Source organism: Trematomus bernacchii, unplaced genomic scaffold (assembly GCF_902827165.1).
Source record: "Trematomus bernacchii unplaced genomic scaffold, fTreBer1.1, whole genome shotgun sequence".
Taxonomy (NCBI): domain Eukaryota; kingdom Metazoa; phylum Chordata; class Actinopteri; order Perciformes; family Nototheniidae; genus Trematomus; species Trematomus bernacchii.
This window is the reverse complement of record NW_022987654.1, coordinates 2,920,362-2,939,264: the sequence shown is the minus strand read 5'-3', so window position 1 is coordinate 2,939,264 and position 18,903 is coordinate 2,920,362. Positions and strand designations below refer to the sequence as shown.

Genomic DNA, 18,903 nt, shown 5'->3' with positions numbered 1-18,903 from the left:
AAGCTTGACATAGATATGAAATGTTTGAGAATGATACCCTGAAGTAAAGAAAGAAGACCCAGAATTTAATTAAGACTATTGTTCGGTTTTACTAGAATGTGAGTGGTGTGCCATTACAGTCATGCGGAGATTAATATCTAATAAATTGTTCTGCTGCTTATTATTGCCTGGAAAGCAAAACATTCAACAGCATTTGACAGTGAAGTATGATTAAAATCGCACTGAGGTACAAGTAAATAATGTATTCAAATTGTGACAGATAGTGCATGTAGTGCCAGTCAGAACATCAGCTTCCTTCAGTCAGTTTCAACAAGGATTAGATTCAGTTAGTCAGACAATAACAGTTACTGTCAATCAAAGTATGATCACTGCTTTCACAGCCAGACTGTCAAACCAAACACACACTTAAAGAGGACGCCATGCTCCACAGCTCGCTCCAATAGAAGTGCTTTTAAGCGGCCATTAATAGATAGTTAGCCATTTCCACTTGAACACAGAGTCGTCAAGAAGAGCACTTTGTACACCAGGTCCAGCGAGGTAAACTGTACATTCAGTCTCAGTGATGTCATCACGTCTTTTTGAGATAACCGATAAGTGCCAGGAGGCAGACGGTCTCCTGTCGTTCATTGTCTGTTCTGTTCAGCTGGGTTAGCTGTCGTACCAATCCAGGAAGAGGAGAGAGAAGGAGCACATGACCAGGAAGAACAGGATCCATACCCGGAAGCCAGCGTTGTTTTTGATTGCCTTGTGACAAAAATAGACATAATTATATGTTAATGACCATTTACATCAACTCAATTAAAACAATATGCAGATATGAATAGCACAGCACAATAGATTACAAGATAGTTGACTTAATATTCCTATATAATCACTACATATTTGTGGACACTGTAATACTGTACTAAGATGTTTTCCTTCAATAAAATGAACAATATCTAAGGCCCCGTCCACACGGAGACGAAACGGAGACGAAAACGAACCAAAGTCGTTTTGGAAAAAGTCTTCTGTCCACACGAAAACGCTGGAGACGCTGTAGTACATTTGCCGGGCCATTTACAAGTGGCGCTGTACTTCTGCCACAAAATACACCAAAAGCAGCGAATAAGACCGATGACGACGATTATTATTATTATATTATATTATTATTGTTGCTGATGGTTGTGGTAGAGGAGCTGTAGATTTTGCACTAAAATCTGTATCATGGTCAGTAGCGTCTGGAGCACGAACGCAACGGTGAGCAGGAGAGGTGGGGAGAGGCGGGGCTATGGCGTCATCGTTTTCAGGAAATGATCATGGCGTACACACGGAGCCGCAAGCGTTTCGTCCCCAGACCTACCCACTGTGGGAGCCGTTATCAAAGTGTATCGGATTCGGGCTCCGAATCCGCGTTTCCGTTTCGGCCTCGTGTGGACGAACCGTCTATACGATAGAAAACGTTAGCGGATTCAACTGATATCGTCTCCGTGTGGACGGGGCCTAAGTGTTAAATAACAGTAACAATCCTGCATTCAAATGTCACTTCAGGAAAAGAAGAAGTGTAAAAGCTAAGTACCAAAAGTAAATATACTCAGAATGGCCTGCTTTAAATGTATATATACCACATCAGTGGAGTATAATTACTGAAGCATAAATGTGTTTAACACTTTAATACTGCAATACTAAATTTGACCTGCTTCCTATAAATGTACAACATCATTTATCAGTTGATTTTTATTTTGTATTATTAACGTTAATTTGCAAAGTAAATAGTATTTAAAGCTTTTAAAGAAATGGCAATAAATGACAATAAAACCCTTTGAGATGTGGAGGTATGAAGTAACATGAAATAGTAAGTACAGTTAATCCCAACATTTCATACACAATACAGAATATTATACATCTGATTCAGATATGTATAAACATATAGTTGAGTTTCCTTTAAAGAAACTTTACTTAATGTTTGTGTATGCTGTTATAGTTGTGTATAGATCCGTTTTATTACCTCTCGTATATCCTCATTCCCTTCCTTGACATTTTCTGTGGCGCCCACCACCAGCTGCTGGATGCTGTCTATCTCTGTTTCCTGTCAAGAACGAGAGAAGGACAATGAGTTTATGTGCATCATTTTTGTAGAAGTGTCCAAGTGAATAAACTGGGAGGAACTCGGCTTACTTGATGCAGGACTTTCTCAGCAAAGATCTCCTGCAGGCGAGAGATCTCCACCACCTTGCCCTCGATTTGCCTGACGTGCACAAAAGGAACACAGGAAATATCTCGTGAACAAAAATTGCAGAGCATATTTAAGCCTTTCCAGATGGCATTAATGTTCCAGGGGCAGGTAATTGTCACCTCAGGACCATTTTTGTTTTCCATCTGGAACAAACATGTCAGTGTTTCTCTCTGGCTGCCACAGTAACAATTTCATCTGCAAACACCTCTGTCTTTGGGTCACTTTAATCCCGTCTGAATCGACATCTGGTATTTCACATAATTGTCGTCTTGCTCACCTGCCATTTCAATCACTACAGGGGTGTCATTTAGTGGGAGGGGAAGAGACAGTTTCTCCGGATTACTACAGTTCCCTGGTAAATCATTTCACCGTTCACTTCCCTGATTCAAAACACTGATGTGTGGACAGAATGAAATTACTGACATCCTCTGGTAATAGCCATGTTCTTCAGGACAGACTTAATAACAAGGGAAAGTGTGCAGAGCGGGACTCACCTCACTTCATCCACCAGGCTGTTCATCTCACTCACCAACCTCTGGTTCTCCTGCTCAAACTACACACAAACACACCATTATGAAACACATGCTTTAAGTGTGTATGCAATGTAAATAAGGCTTTCATTGTAACATGACATATGGCTATTAGGAGTTAGACTATGCTCTATTGGACACCCTTTACCACAAACTTCCAATAGCTAAATTAGCTTAAATGGGTATTTAAAAAAGGAACAAATTAGATGGTAATTTGGGCATCATAAAAAGTAAATCTCCATAAAAATCTCCTCTATAAAGTCATTAAAATGTGCTTGAATTATTCCCTGTTAATTAAAATGGTTGTATGCTTGCATGAATCTTAAAAAATCCACATTTAAAGGGTAAAATGTATAATACATAATGATGTTTTAGGTGCCGCACCATCTGGATCTCCTCAGGAGAGAGCTCGTCCTCCACCCGGCCCTCCTCCCACAGGTTGAGGGTGTTGTTAGGGACTTCAGACACACTCTTCTCTACAGGAAAGAAACGAACATGTTATTTCAACATTACTCAGCGGTTAACTGTAATCATCCGAGTAGGTATTCAGTTTCTAATCCTCTAAATAAGGCCATAACCACTTAGTGTTATATTTTCTTTTTAAATAGATTCATTTAGATGGATTTGTTAAGATGGTGTTTTCTTGTCTCTTTAATTACACGGAAGAGCAGTCCCTGTTGAAATACTGAAGCAGAGTGAGATTGATGTTCTTTGGCAGGCTCTGTTTTCATGGTGCAGCTCCAACAACTGTAGGTCATTACAGTACACTGTGCTCACAGGGACCACGTGATGGAATATCATTTGCAGGAGTGTGGTGATTAATTATTATCATGACACATTATATGCCTCAAACTGTTTCAACCACTGTGCCAATCTCAGTGCTGCTTGATTAAAATGGCTCATGAATGGAGAGGGTGGGTGCAGAGGGACTTGTTCAAGTAGGAAAATATGATTATTGTCTGGGAGGTTCATTGGCATGGTGAGAATACAGCACAACTAATTGGCTGCAAAGAGAAATGATGAGCCTTGTTGCCATGCCACACAACACATGTTTAGTTTGAAGCACAGTGAACATACAAGCAATTATTAGCTGGAAATTAGTTCAGCAAAACCCAATTAAAAATAAACAACATTGGGGGCTTCTCTCAACTGAATATTAATTTGAGGTAATAATTTATATAAGCAGTGCTATGCTTAACATAATTATCATGTAACACAATAATGACAATGAAGACCATTTGTTTTTTGACCATCACACTTAACCAAAATCGATATGGTCATAATCAAGCTGAAACGCATCAACATGCCAATAAAAGATGAATGAACGCATTTCAACATGCATGCAGCCGTTGCCTTATGTAAGCCCATGTTTTCGGATTAAAATATAGTACATTCTGAGTGATGGAGAGGGGGCTGTGTGAACCTTTATCTCAAGATATCATATCTTAAAATGCTTCACTGTGAACTGTGAAGTGCCTCCCTGCATGTTAATGCTTCCCAACACCTGTTGGTTTGAATTGCATAAACCTGCAGAATAACAAGTTAATGGTTGTGATTTCATCAAGCACCCACAATGAATCATTAGCATTGATGCTGCTGCGCTGAAGCATGGTGCTTTTCAAATTAGAAGCTGCATATGAAACACAAAGATTTGTCCTGCTGCTTTCAGGTGTCTGTGGAAATGTAAATTATGGAGCACCTTTATACAGCGCAGTCGTAGAGAATACATAATCACCCATTTCTCTTATAATGCAGTCAGGACAGCTTACGATAATTACATTTTGGTTGTTTTTTCCTTTTATATTTAAAAGGTTACTGTGCATTTCTGTCACTAGTCCCATGTCATGCACAGAATGAAAGCAAAAAGGTTACTTTGAACAAATCAGTCAGTAAAGCATGAACCTATAGTAAAAGGGTAGCTTGTACCAGTCTTTGTGCCGACACAGAGATAGAGTCCAGTGTCTCAGCGTCTCACTAACTCACCAGAACTTTCCTCCTTGACGGTTTTCTCCTCCATGGGCTCTGGCGTTTTCCCCACCCTGCTGTTGTGCTCTGGAGCCAGTCTGGACCTGGAACCACAGGCACAGGGTCGAGTGAATCAGGAGGAAGTTTTACACACGTTATGAAGTGTATAATAAGTATTAATGTGTATGTACTCACAGCCTCTTTTTGTCCACCATTCTCTTGACTCTGATTGCTCTCTGCTCCGAGTACAGCTTGCACACTCCTTAAACACAATCAAGATACACATGATGTTACCATGCAGTTTGCTTTAATATTGGTTCAGTGATTTTAGGTATGTAGTATGTGACTCCACTTCGAGCAATAAAATGACTAACAAAGCACTTATATACTAATAAAGGACTGGCTTATCTAAAGCCAGTTGAGTAGCACTTGAAATGTTTTGTCTCTATGAAACCTGATGTACTTATTTGATTCCGTTTTCTTCAAGTTTGTATCTTGGTCGAATGCACTTATTGTAAGTCGCTTTGGATAAAAGCGTCAGCTAAATGCAATGTAATGTAATGTTAAAACTAATCCCAGGGCGAGTTAACTATCCTAAAGATAAACAAAGAGATGTCTCCCCAGCAGTCTACAGAAATGCTGTTTTAATTGCAATGAGTTGCAGGAACTCACCTCTCAGGTAGACTTCAATGAGGTCCAGCACGGCCCCTCTGTGCTCCTTTACCTGGGCTGAACTCACTTGCTTCACCGCTATCATGACAACAACACATTCAGTTAATAAAGATCATACATAGTACTGTACAGGGCCAACACATAAGGATCAATCAAACTTCCAGCTCCCTGTTTATGTTATGAAAGTCAATGTAGGTCAGAGCCAAGTTACAAAATAAAACCTGAGTTGTATCTTCATTGTTTGTTAAATAATGCAACACCAATAGTATTCGTTAACAAGCACACACCTTCGTTGCGTAGCTGCCTGATGGCCTCAGAGCAAGTCCTCATGAAGATCTGAGCATCCTGGTCGATCTGGTCTCGCTCATTGTCCGTCATACGGGTAAGATCTGAGGAGATGAGACTGTAAAACACACAGGAAGAATCAAAGTAAGTTTACATACTGTGTAGTAGGTATCGAAAGTGAAATGTGTGATTAGTAACCAAACAATGATTCTAGAGAGTTCTTAATTGTATGATGTACATCTTCAACTTTCTGCATTCCTTAAAATCCCACCATAAAAATTGACATATGAATGACCATAATGTGACTCTAACAAGTGACATGTAATGCAATGTGAGGACTTGAATATTAGCCTTATTGCTGTCAGGTTGTGTTGTGTAGTTCAGATGGTGTCTCCCTCTGGTGGACTTCTGAGATACAACAATACACTCCTCAACTAAGGAGTGCAACTAATTACACATAGGTAATGATTCTGTTTTGGTATTGCTTGATAGATAGATGGTAGATTGTATTTTTGATTGAACTTGATTAATTATTTTTTGCACAAAGCATTAGCAAATAAGTTGAAATTAATATGTAAAAGAATGTAAGCTGAATTGATTCATATTTTGGAGATAAATCCTTAGCTATTTAAAGGTGGGGTAGGTAATGTTGGAGAAACCAGCTCGAGTGCGCTGGAATTTGAAAATACACAGCCGGAACAAATCTGCCACTTCCTTACAGAGCCCCTCCTCCAACACACACAAACGTGCACATGACCAATGAGGGCACGAGATAAGTTTGTGCACAGATGGAAGGCTGACAGGCAGGTAGGCCATCCAGTTATTTTAGCTGGGCCGGCTAAAATGATTGGTCGTACTTTTTACAGTATTACGGCTTCCACAGATTACATTTTTTTATGGATTTTTGTCAAAGCACTTAAGATATTTATTGCTATCGGGATGTTAAGAGCATTCCATGGAATATAACAAAAAGTGTATCTAGAGCCGGTATCTCAAACTTACCTACCCCACCTTTAAGCTAAGTCAATCTGTAAATATAAATAATAAAAATATGTTTTAAATTACAAATGTTCAACATTTTCATGTTTAGGTATTTCTATGATGTATGGAATCTCCTATTTCCCAATGTATGTAGCTCAACGTGACAGATGACTTGAGTTGATTGGAGCGTTATTTAGATCACCTTTTGCGCAGGGTGTTGGTGGCACATTATCATTTTGAAGGCAATTGTGAGATTTGTTTAACATTTAACTACGTTTGATTTTAATGTGGCTGGAAATCGATTCACAGGCTTCTTCCAAATCGGTTTAAATTTGGGTACAGAACATTAGGCTATGGGACTTTGCAATGGACACATTTGTTTGCTATTGTCTTACAGATGAAATGAGAAAATACACAGACAAAACGATGCAGAGAAACTAGTCCATGCATTTGTTACTTCAAGGCTGGATTATTGTAACTCTTTATTATCAGGGTGTACCAAGAAGTCAGTTAAGTCGCTTCAGCTGATTCAAAATGCTGCAGCTCATGTACTAACCAGAGATCGGAAAAGGGACCACATTACTCCTGTTCTGGCTGCCTTACACTGGCTCCCTATAGAACACAGGATAGAATTTAAAATTCTTCTTCTCGCCTACAAAGCCCTTAATGGGCAGGCGCCATCTTACCTTAAAGAACTCATTATACCCTACTGTCCTACGAGGGCATTGCGTTCCAAGAATGCAGGGTTGTTGGTTGTTCCTAGAGTCTCTAAAAGTACAATGGGAACCAGAGCCTTTTCTTATCAAGCTCCACTTTTGTGGAATCAGCTTCCAGTTTGTGTTCGGGCGGCAGACACCCTATCCGTTTTTAAGAGTGCGCTTAAGACCTTCCTTTTTGATAAAGCTTTTAGTTAGGGCTGATTAGATTCAGCCCCTAGTTTTGCTGCTATAGGCTTAGACTGTCGGGGGACACCTTACTTCTTCCTTCTCTCTGTCTGTACCTGTGTACTCTCATGTTCCGAATAACCCAGCTTCCCCAAATGTCTTTTTGGTGTCTATCTACGCTGGGATCCTGAGTCGTGGCTGATCCTGAGTCCTGAGTCCTGATCTGAGTCCTGGATTTCGAGTCGTGGCTGAACCGGTCACTGTGGTCCTGCCTGACTTTTATCATACTACTTCCCTGATGGCTCCCACAGGATTGTTGACATCCTCGTGGATTCATCTTCTTATTATAGACACATGCATTTCCAAACATTTGGTCTACCTATACTGTGAAATGTATTATCTTTTCGATTTACACACGGCATCTATTGCACGTCTGTCCGTCCTGGGAGAGGGATCCCTCCTCTGTTGCTCTCCCTCAGGTTTCTCCCATTTTCCCCTTTAAACTGTGGATTTTCTCTGGAAGTTTTTCCTTGTACGATGTGAGGGTCTAAGGACAGAGGGTGTCGTATTGTCATACTGATATTCTGTACAAACTGTGAAGTCCACTGAGACAAATGTAACATTTGTGATATTGGGCTATATAAATAAACATTGATTGATCATTTATATTGAAAATAACTACGAGTTGCTGCCTCTAAATAAAACAAACATGACCCTGACAAAGGCAGATTGATAAAAGTTAAACAAGTCATCCTTTACCATAACTGTGGTGAACTAGGGGAGATGCTTTGGTTTGGTTAACATGCAGTCACTAAATGCTATAGCATGGCACCGTCAATAAGACTTTTATTTAACTTTAGCCATCATTTGTCTGAAATGATGACCATCTACACTAATGCTATAAAAATGTGAATGAATTCAGTTGCATCCACAGTCTATAATCATTCTGTCAGGCTTAGTCAAAGTGTGGAGGAAGAAGGAAGTTGATAAGAAAATTGGAAGACAGGCACGGCTGATGGTAGACGAGACTACCACACACCACTGATGGCTTCTTGATGGATTTTCCCACCACTAAATACTGCTGCGCTCCACCCATTGACATCTCCAATGTTTAGTTAATGTGTTCTGTTGGGGCTTTATCAACAAACCCAACGAAACAGAGGCTACTCCACACACCCACACCTACAGAACACAGAGGGGGCCTTGAAGGGAGGAAGGCCCGGATTAGTCCCAGGGCGTGATTTGTTCTCCACTTGGTTGCAGCTCAATTATTCCAGACAATTAGACTGGAGCCTGCCTTAGGACCACCCTCCTCGCTGCTGACCTTGTGCCAGCAGACAGACCCTGCAGCACACACATACACACTGGAGACATATTTGATGGTACCTTTAAGTAGCCCTGACCCCTGACCTCTGAGTTTTGTGTCTCTTCAGCAGCCCCCCCCTGCAGCCTTGGAGGGTTTTCCCCGCTGCTGTTGTTGATTGTGGAGGATTACTGCGACTGTTTGGAGAGGCTTACCTTCCGGCGCTCACATAATCTTTCCTGTGTTGTAGCAGAAAGTCTTTGAGCTTGGTGATGTTCGTGATCTGCCAAGATAAAGTGAGAAGAAGAAGCATTACTTGATTATCCTCATGTCAACGAGTTCTTTAAATGTTGCGCCTCATTTGCTGCTTCTAATGTAAGCGCGTCAACGCGGCTTAAGAACGTTTTTCAACGTGTACCAGGAAACTATTTCCAATGTTCAGACAGAGCCAGAGCAAACGTGTAATGTTGTATTCATTGGATGTGACAGGCGACCAATGTCTGTCTATCTCTGTGAATTCTCAATATTTGCTTTCGACAATTCATTAAGCCATGGACATACAACAAAAATCAGACCTGCAATTTAGCCGTCAAACTGCTCTCATGAATAAAACCGTGAGTGGCGGCATACAGAGCACTGACAGAGCCATCTCTAATAAGCTTTAAATTCACGATCTGTTACTATTTATCACCGAGGAAAACGTCCAAGTGTATGTGTGCACAGGCAAACCAGAGGAAACTTGGTTCAATCCAATATTTGCTCCTGTAATTCGGTCAAATATTAAAAAAGACCAAATTGCTTCCCCGTCCACAGAGCTGTGCTGGCAGGCTACAAGTGGCTGTGGATACGCACACAGTGGGCTCTGTTGGATCCACAAGAAGACAGGACTCCAGACAAGCTAAGGATTGAAAAATGACACAATGAGTTTGACTGTGACAGCGACCTCAGAGCGTGGGAGATTATTTTGATAACATAACGACGCTGTCTTCAGCCTTCAGCTTTTTTTTCACTCTAACAACCTCAATTATCAAATTGCCTTGGCTGTAAGGGGGTAACCTGGCACCAGCCGTCTAATAATGTCTCCAAACATTCATTTTTATCGTCACGGTAACCTGAAGCAGTGTTTTATGCGAGCTGACGTTTGAAAAATGACATGTTTTTTTTTTTCTGACGCAAAAAGAAGGTGTCAAGACAAACAGAGCCGAGCAATTTGTTAGAAACCTAGCACTCCTTCTTCTGGTGGAGCAGCTAATTCAGTGACGTATGAAACTGCTGTGGGGCACTCACTCAGGCAAGGGCTGTTAAGGCAAGCCGACCCTTGTAATAATACAATTATTTGAGGTCAAGAGTTAATTGTTGTTCAGAGCAGTTGAGCTTAGAGGGGGGTTCAGTGGAGAAGAGAACTGTTATTATGGTTCAAAGTCTTTCAAACAGCGTCTGTTATGTAGTGTCTCAGTGAATAAGGACATATTGAACCAAAATCCTGCGAGATGGATAGGATTTTCCAAAACTTCAGACGCACAGTCACATGTTCTGTTTAGTCGTGTTAAAAGAAGAATCTATCCTTTCTTACCAATGTTATCAATAATGTATTTTCAGCAAATAGATGATGCATTCAGCCGTTCCACTATGTATCTCATCGAGGAGACAAATATAACATTTGCTTCATTTTTGCTGTTCTGTGATTTTGATTGGTTTTATTTATTATCAAAACGAACATTACGTTTTTATGAGTACTAAAGCTAAAACAAGTAGTTAATGGATTAACCTAATGTTCCAAAAAATACATCTACAATAAATCTAATAATGAACTAATGTGAGAATATTGAGTAGAATATTGAATAATTAAAAAAAAAGAAAAATGGCAAGAAAATAAACTCACTGACCTTTGAGGTTTTGGAAAGTGAAAATGTTGATTTCCTAGTCTTCATTGATCATGAATTTAAAATGTTTTATATTTCATGACATACTGGGAACTTGACATAACTTTTAACTAACTATCAACAAATGATTGATGAAACGATCTGTAGATGCCCTAGGGTTATCTTCCTGTCAATATATTAATTAAATCTTTAAAAGGACGCACAGCTTGTCAACACTTTCAGGTGCGTACAATGTAACAGATTGTCATGATATGATTATATTAATCCATCGACTCCCCAATCTCAAGTATATCCAGACTGGTGGTAAAATCGTTAAAGCCACAAAAAACGCTGTGGAGGCACATTTTTAAGTTCCAGTAATTCTGTTTTTGTGCCTGCCACAAAGTGGAAAATATAACCTCTTACATAGCGTTATTTTATCTTTGACTATAAACTATATTTTCTGTTAGCAATTAGCACTTGGCTTCACCTTTTATTTATGTACAAACTATATTTTCCAGCAGAATTAAGTCCATGGTACTGCACCTTTTTGCCCAGCAGGCAGTGCTAAATCCACACCATTGGAACAACAGACACAATGTATGTGTGTGTGTGTGTGTGTGTGTGTGTGTGTGTGTGTGTGTGTGTGTGTGTGTTGTGGGGGTGCCGGGGAGTGTCAAGAGTGCTGCTCTGGGGGTTGAGCTGTCTCCTGTGTGTATACATTGGAGCTCAGATTCCCAGCACAACCTCGAGGGTTTGCAGGGGGTCAGAGGGATCAATTGCTCTTGTAACTTAAGACCCTAAAGAGCAAGTAATTCCTCAACAATGAGGAAGGGGGTGGCCTTGTGCATGTGGCTCCTCGTATATGTGTGTATGTTGCTATATGCGAGTGTGTGTGTGTGTGTGTATACGTGCAGCCGCCATAGGTGTGTGTGTGTGTGAGGCCGGGCTCAGCGACGGCAGAAGGAGACAGTCTGCCGGGCTACATCTAATCTCGTCATCATCAAAGACCCCCACTTTACCTCCTCACTTTCTCCTTCCCCCTGTTTCCCTCCAGCCACGATTGAGCCCAAACAAACCATCAGGGGGGATTATTATGAGGAAGAAAAGAGAAAAAGGCTTAGCTGGCAGATTTCTAAAGAGCTTGGATGGCTCTTTGTTTTGTTAAATCCAGGTAACTGACAGAAGTTCATGATGAGGTTTAAGTCTCTGCGTGTCCTGACCGAGGGCGATCCGTACTGACGCCATGCGATGTTGTGTTTCAGTATGTGGGCCCGATACACAGAGGATGCTTCAGTGGAGAAGACTCTGCCGCATGCTGGTTTTATTATCATGTTTATGTCTGACTCTCTAATGGGTTTAGTTTTGTCTTCTTATGTCTATTCGCAGTTAAACCGCTTTAGTCAACTTTGTAAACAAACAAAAAAACCTACCAAAGAAAACTTTTAAGATTATTTATGAAAAGAGTCTTCGGCTTTTTCTTTTTTATATGTGCTAAAGTTGCATTAGTGTGTTTAGATTTCCACTGGATAAGTCAAAGCCGTAGTTAGCAGCGCTTGTATACAGTCTTGATGTTTGTTCATTTTTGATCGTGCAGCTCAGATCACGCATGGATACAGAACATCAACGTAGAACAAACAAACACTGAGGGTCATCAGTGGAGACAATGCATGTTATATTGTTCACTAAGAGAGTATAAAACTGAGACAAACACAAGACTGTCAAATCTCTATTGACCAATATTTATAATGAACAACACGGTAACTGAAATTGACTGTGTAGTCAGCGCTGAGAAAGGTATTCTTTGGACACATTCATTTTGAAGCAACTCAATTCTGGTTTCAACAAAGGAAACAAATGGATTGGCTGAGACTGTCACGTAAAAAACTGGAAACCACTGAAGACAAAATAAATAAATAAATAGACAATGTTGAAGGGCATTTTTGAAATTAAGTGACACAATCAGAAATTCAAAGCCATTAAAAAAAAATGCAACACTTTTATGCAATACTGTGTTAATAATGTTTGTGATTCCTTCTAAGTATTCCTGAACTTGTTTTACAGTCGAGTTTTCTTTAAACAAAATCAACCAGTTCCCTTCATCCCAAATACTCAGTGTTTTAAGTTAGACACTCTTCTTCACCTACTGGCTCAGTAACAGTAACTGGTTTTACTCACATCAAGCCTAACTTTTCTTTTAAAGTGTAAAATCTGGGGTTGCACACACGCTGGATTTACGATGGGAAGGTGCCTCTTTTAAAGCTTGTCTTGTGTTTCATCACCCACCTTGCTTTTTATTTCTGTCAAGTAATTTGAACTGTGCGTGCAAGTCATGGGTTGTTTCAGGTCAGCAGTTTCAGATTGTTCATAATCTCCTTTGAACATAGCTACGATTAAAAAATGATTACACGCTTCAATAAGGCTAATTACTTAATACGGCTATTGTAGTCAGGATGGCCATCTTTAAAACTTCAAACCTGGTTGTCAGATCTGTAACCTGTGCCATTTTCGCTTAACCCTTATTTTTATATATTATTATTTAAAAAATAAAAATAATGACGGATGTTCAAAAATTGCTTTTAATAAAAAGAATTGCATCTCTGAAATCCCAATATTTGCCAAGATAAACCAGGATATTGCTATAGAAAGAGTAGAGGATTATAAGCAAACAACAGAAAGTAAGACATTTATTTTGTATTTCTTCAATGTCAAATTGTTCAATTGTTTCTCTGGACTCTAAATGTCAAGTTTGGTCGCAAAAAAAGAACGCCATAAATTACGCATTAAAGTAAATCTCCTATCACCATCTTCTACAGTAATTCAATTGAATAAAGCTATCACTTCAAGAATGGAGAAAGCCACTATAAGCGTGTGTACGCCAAGAAACAACAGATATTCAGCTGTGTGGAAGACAAATTGTAACAACACTGCAACACTCAGGCCTCATTAAAAACAACAGGATTTATAGTGTCTGCACCTTTGAGGCAGCAGTAACCCAGCCTGACTTTAAAAACTATCTGTTGACCTTTGTCTCTTTCATCTACCGGTACTCATGATGAATTGCGACCACAAATGGAAAGTAAACAACATGTTTGTTGTTATACAGTTAATATGAATGTGAAATGAGTACACAAAATGAATACCGCATGTCTTTTAGCAACACAACATCTTAAATCATGAACCAAAAACACCAGAGTCTCTAAGTAGAGAACACATCTGTTGTAGTTTCATGGTTCAGACTCTGTGTTTTGAAGTGTCAGGGTCAGGTATGCAGCCTCCTGTCATCTGCATTTGGAAGTATTTCAGTCAGTGTAAATCACACTAACTAAGATTTGTCTAATGACAAAGCCGGACGGCATTCTTCAAAAAGCGTCAACAGCTGCTGCTTTAGTGTTTCTTCATGTTTAAATTGAGTCTTGAATATTGAGCTCAACATTACTTCTGTTCCGCTTAAACTATTTAGCCTGCCGAGTATCTGGTGTCCGTCTCGTGATTAAGAGTTGGACATGCATCTGTAAATGTGTGTATCACCACTTTTTCCTATTTTATTTTCATTTTTAGGAATCATGCAAAAGCATTTTGTTGCACGCAGTGAAACTAAACCAAGATTTAGCTCAGGCCTGACAGCAGATGCCGCAACATTCAATTTGCCATGGCTTTCATGAGAAAACAGTGCAGAGATTAGGCCAACTGGTAAAGAGACCATTTAGCAGCATGTTCATCTCGGGGTGATCCCAGAAAATCACTTCCCCATGGCTGGGGTCCTGACCGGGGAAAGACCCGCTTTGACAGCTGCACGTTTTACCTGTGCCAATATGTTGGTGACTTGTGTTGAAATGAAAGGGGAACGTTTTGTGGGAATGGAAAGACTATTCTGGTTTTCCCCTTGGTGGTGATTTTATAAATATATATTTACACTCTTTTTCTCTTCAATATATAGATCAAAGTCAGGATTTAGCATTTTATTCGCTAAAATAATTGTCGTTTAACCTTCTTAACCACGTTTGTGACTAGTCAAGTATGATATATTGGCTACAGGACTTAGGCTGTGTGCTTTTGCAATAAATGTATTAAATGTGTAACCTTTTTATTGAAAAAAATAAGCCTGGTAAAACTGTTCAAGACAAAAAAGCAGAGTTTCAAATGTGCACTTTATTCCCTAAATGATTGACATTAATGTCAACTCATAAATGTTATATGCTGTATACTACTATACACTATGCCTTTAACATGAGCTGTTAAATGCAAAAGATCTGCCGATATGCTCCGGTTTCATATGCATGACAACATCAATCAAATACAAAAAGATCCGACAAACCATTTTCAATTCGGTCTCCTACTTTGATTGTGCCTTAACTGATTTAACATATCCCAGTGTATTTCATTGAGGAAACATTTGACTTTCATGTTCATAATTAGACATTCTTTGGGATGATATATTCCAGAGCATCCCACAAACTTGAGTTGAATTCCAAAATGTGAACAAACATTTGGGACTTTGAATCTTCACCACCCTTAAAAGTAAAGTAAATTAGATTCTAAACTAAATGTTTTTAGTATATAGAAGCATAGTATTTCAATATGAAAGCTATCATAGGGAAGAGCCCCCCCCCCCCCCCCCCAACATATCTTTAAGTGCTGGCTCTTGGCCACACTTTTCAGGGTTTCTAAGAAAACACAGTGAGAAGGGGCCAATTTCAGAATACCAATACTAAAGGCACAGTGGGGAGACAAGCACTATTTTCTACACACAATTTACCAATTTTGAAGTGACCCCCTCCATTTAAACTTGAGAAGGGCAGCATGCTGCTGAGAGAGACGAGGTGAGCGGTGAAATGGAGATCACAGTGCCCCAAACCGACCCCTATGAGGTAGAAGATTCCCCCGACCAAACCCCACCCTGAACAAACTGGCCCTCTTATTAGTCAATCAAGCCTTTTTTCTATGGCCTTGAGATGATCTACATTTCCTTTCCCATTGAAGCGCTTTTTGAGTGGGAAAAAGCCTCATAGGACCACTGTGTATTTGTCAACTTTGATGTTTTCTTTCTATTTTTGTGAAGCTTCAGTGGGAACTTGGGAGAGTTATGCATGTCTTGAAGGGCACCCACATCTGTTCTGCATTAGGTGCCGGCCGTCAACATTGTTACTGGGGACCTAATTTAATATTTTCTCTGTTTTGATCTTCCACCTTTAATCACTGGCTCTTGGGAGGATCGGCTTTCCCCAAGAAATTGTCCAAGAGCCGAAAGAAAATGTTATTGCAGTATGTTTATGGAATCGTACATGTGAAGAGGGGACTTGCCCAAAAAATGCTGCCTAAAGTCAGGCTGCGCCGAGAAGAACGGATAGTTGAGTTGCGGGTGAAAACCGCGACATAACTGTACACAGTCAGGACATTCCAAACTCCCAATTTCAATTTCTACAAAAGCTGCTTCACCGAGATGGTTTGAGATAATATCTGCAGCGTGAAGGAGACAGCGGAGGGGGGGGGGGGGGGAGGCGAGCAGAGGGCAGGCACCACAGGATAGGTTTGGGTTTCTTTGAATCAGCACCACTGCTTTTAATAAACCACCATTTCTAATATAAATGTAACAGAACATAACAAAACCCTGGTTGTGCAGAGCTGCTGCGACCGGGCTCATGTTTGCCTCAGACTGATGGTTGGAGACATCAGGTACAACTTAAAGTCCTGACTCCCCGAGGGAAACGTAAAGTGGTTCTTCAAGGTGCCTTTGAAGAGGTTTGTGTTCATGATATTCATGGCAGGCCAAGGACGTTTGGCTGCAGAAGCAGAACTCACGACATGAAGCGAAGCCTTTTATTCACAAATGATCCATCTCCTGCTTCCAACCATTGATGCTGTCTCAGAACCTCAATTAGAGAATCACATGTGACATACTTTTGAAGTCTTAATAAAGGGAGCTTAATGCTCTTGACCTTTTTTGTAACGTTTGGGCCACTGCAGCCTAAATTCTAGATCGCATTGTGTAATTTTTCTGGGTCAGTTAAAGACTCAGATTCGGGCCAGTCAGTGGGGGAGCAGTGGCGCTCGGACCTGACAGTTGGCACCAAACATTCTGGGCTCAAAACTGCTGAGTCCGCGGACATTTGGCCCAAAAGGGATTTTCGTCCTCCAACAACTTATCTTTTGTCTTGCCAGATCTCAAGCACAGCAGTCATTTATTATGAACTGCCCACACTTGGCAGGATTTGAACATTCCTGAATCCTGACCGAGGTTGTAGTAAAAATAGTGTTAGTGTTTTATTTATCTTCTAAGTTGTTGTAACGTCCATTGCAGTCATCTTGTGATGGGATCATTCTAGCGCAAATGTCAAATTTGGCCAGGGGTGTAAAGTGTGTGTGTGTGTGTGTGTGTGTGTGTGTGTGTGTGTCCCTTGATCAAACCACACCACTTTTCATCTATTAAGTTGACTGTATCTTGCTTATTTGCAGTGCTATCACAGAGAGATACATCTGTCCAAAGACATGTGGACCCAAATATAGAAACCTGGCAAAGCATTCAAAACATCTTCTGTGATAGTTCCTGCTACAGTAAGTGTCTCAGTGAGGAAGTATTGCCATAATGAAACACACACAGATTCGCAAGCTAAAAACAACTGCCTTCACTGCAGGCAATAATAATCGCTGGGCATAATTTGCTCAAATTTTGCAGGAAGATCGTCAAACAGGCATGTCACAAAGAAGACTAGCAGACAGTAAAGACATGATATAACTAAGTGACTGAGTCATTTAGTTTGAAGTATGTAGCAACATCATAGACTGGATATATACAGTATATACATATACATCAATATCTCAATGCTTTGTGAGATGCTGCAGAGATGGGCTACAGAAAGGAAAGAAGGCCATTGGGTAAGTAATGGCTATGTGGAAAGCTACTTTGTTTTAAAAACATAAGATGACATTGCATCCTTTTAAATTGAATTTTGTTGTACAGAAAACCAGAGCATCGCTAATACCGATTAAGGAAAAGTAATACCATTTTTAAGTAGAGTTAAAACTTTCACAGGGAGAAAATAAAGTTATGACTCACTAAGTAATGGTACGATTTCGGAATTAAATGAGTGATAATTATTAAAGTATACATAGTGAAGACGATAACGTAATTTGTTTTCTTGTAAAAATTGGTGAAATTATTCTAAAAAAGAGGAAACATTTGATATAAATTATATTCTGCTTGCACAAAGACACAGATTTGAACCTGGTTTATTGCATTTCGACAGCACTCGTTAATACACTAAACTAACTTATAGCAAATATATTCTCACAGAATTTAGTAACTGTTGCACAAAGAGCTTTTTCATATATGAAAGTGTAATACTATTATGTAAAGTAATCGTAAAGGAGGCTGCTATTTTCAGAACAGAACAAAAATCAGAAGAGTGCATATAATACAGCTGCAGATGTAACAACACATCAACTCTTTCCAACTAAACCTACAGCAGCTAAGAACATTAATTTAATCAGTGTTGAACAATAAAACGATATCTGCTTCAGGATTATATACATGTATCAGCTGCAAGATATGTTATGGCAATGCAGGGTTGTATATATATATATGAATGAACCTGGTGAATGTGTCATAATTATGAGATATTTAATGCATGTTCTGTGTCGTCATATAAAATAATGTGATAGAGGTTTTTTCATCCAATTTGCACACTCATTCACATTGCATAATAAAGTTGTATAATGATATGCACTGCTCAGAGAGGGCCTGCTAACAGTGAACTGCTGGTACACACTGTACTGAACATCAGCATTCAGTTATCGAGCATGCTGGATAACAGATTAACTTCCTGTACACATGTCATAAACGTACTGTTGCTTTTATAATTCAAAATGAGCAACACTGTCGCTAAACCACTTCAGTTTGTAGCTGTCATTACAAGTAAAGTCAGTCTGTGCCGATGCTAGCCCGGTTAGCTAAAGTTAGCTTGAGGAAACACTCACCACTTCTTTCGCCTTCGGAGAGAAGCCTATCTTGGGTCTGCTCCTCTTGAAAATGTCATCTTTAGGAGATTCTAGGCCAATTCCTATCGCCTTGTTCCTGGTTTTTACAGTCTTAACACTGGCTTTGAAAAGTAAAGTTATATCCACAGCCATGTCTGTGAAGCTGCAGCGCTGTAAACAAATCGACACGTCACCAAGAGACGACGTCACTCTCCTGCGACGCTGTGGATTT

At 39.9% G+C, this 18,903-nt stretch overlaps 1 protein-coding gene across 1 annotated transcript; it reads right to left on the bottom strand.

Annotated features, from left to right (window-relative positions):
* Positions 1–62: 62 nt before the first annotated feature.
* On the bottom strand, positions 63–18,900 carry stx18 (syntaxin 18). The gene is made up of 11 exons (XM_034135054.1): positions 18,672–18,900; positions 9,048–9,115; positions 5,667–5,782; positions 5,380–5,457; positions 4,903–4,969; positions 4,726–4,811; positions 3,127–3,218; positions 2,707–2,765; positions 2,155–2,224; positions 1,985–2,065; positions 63–744 (listed from the first exon to the last, which is right to left on the bottom strand). Exons 1-11 carry the CDS (start codon positions 18,822–18,824, stop codon positions 649–651), a joined length of 966 nt encoding a protein of 321 aa, XP_033990945.1. The 5' UTR covers positions 18,825–18,900; the 3' UTR covers positions 63–648.
* Between the last annotated feature and the right edge of the window lie 3 nt (positions 18,901–18,903).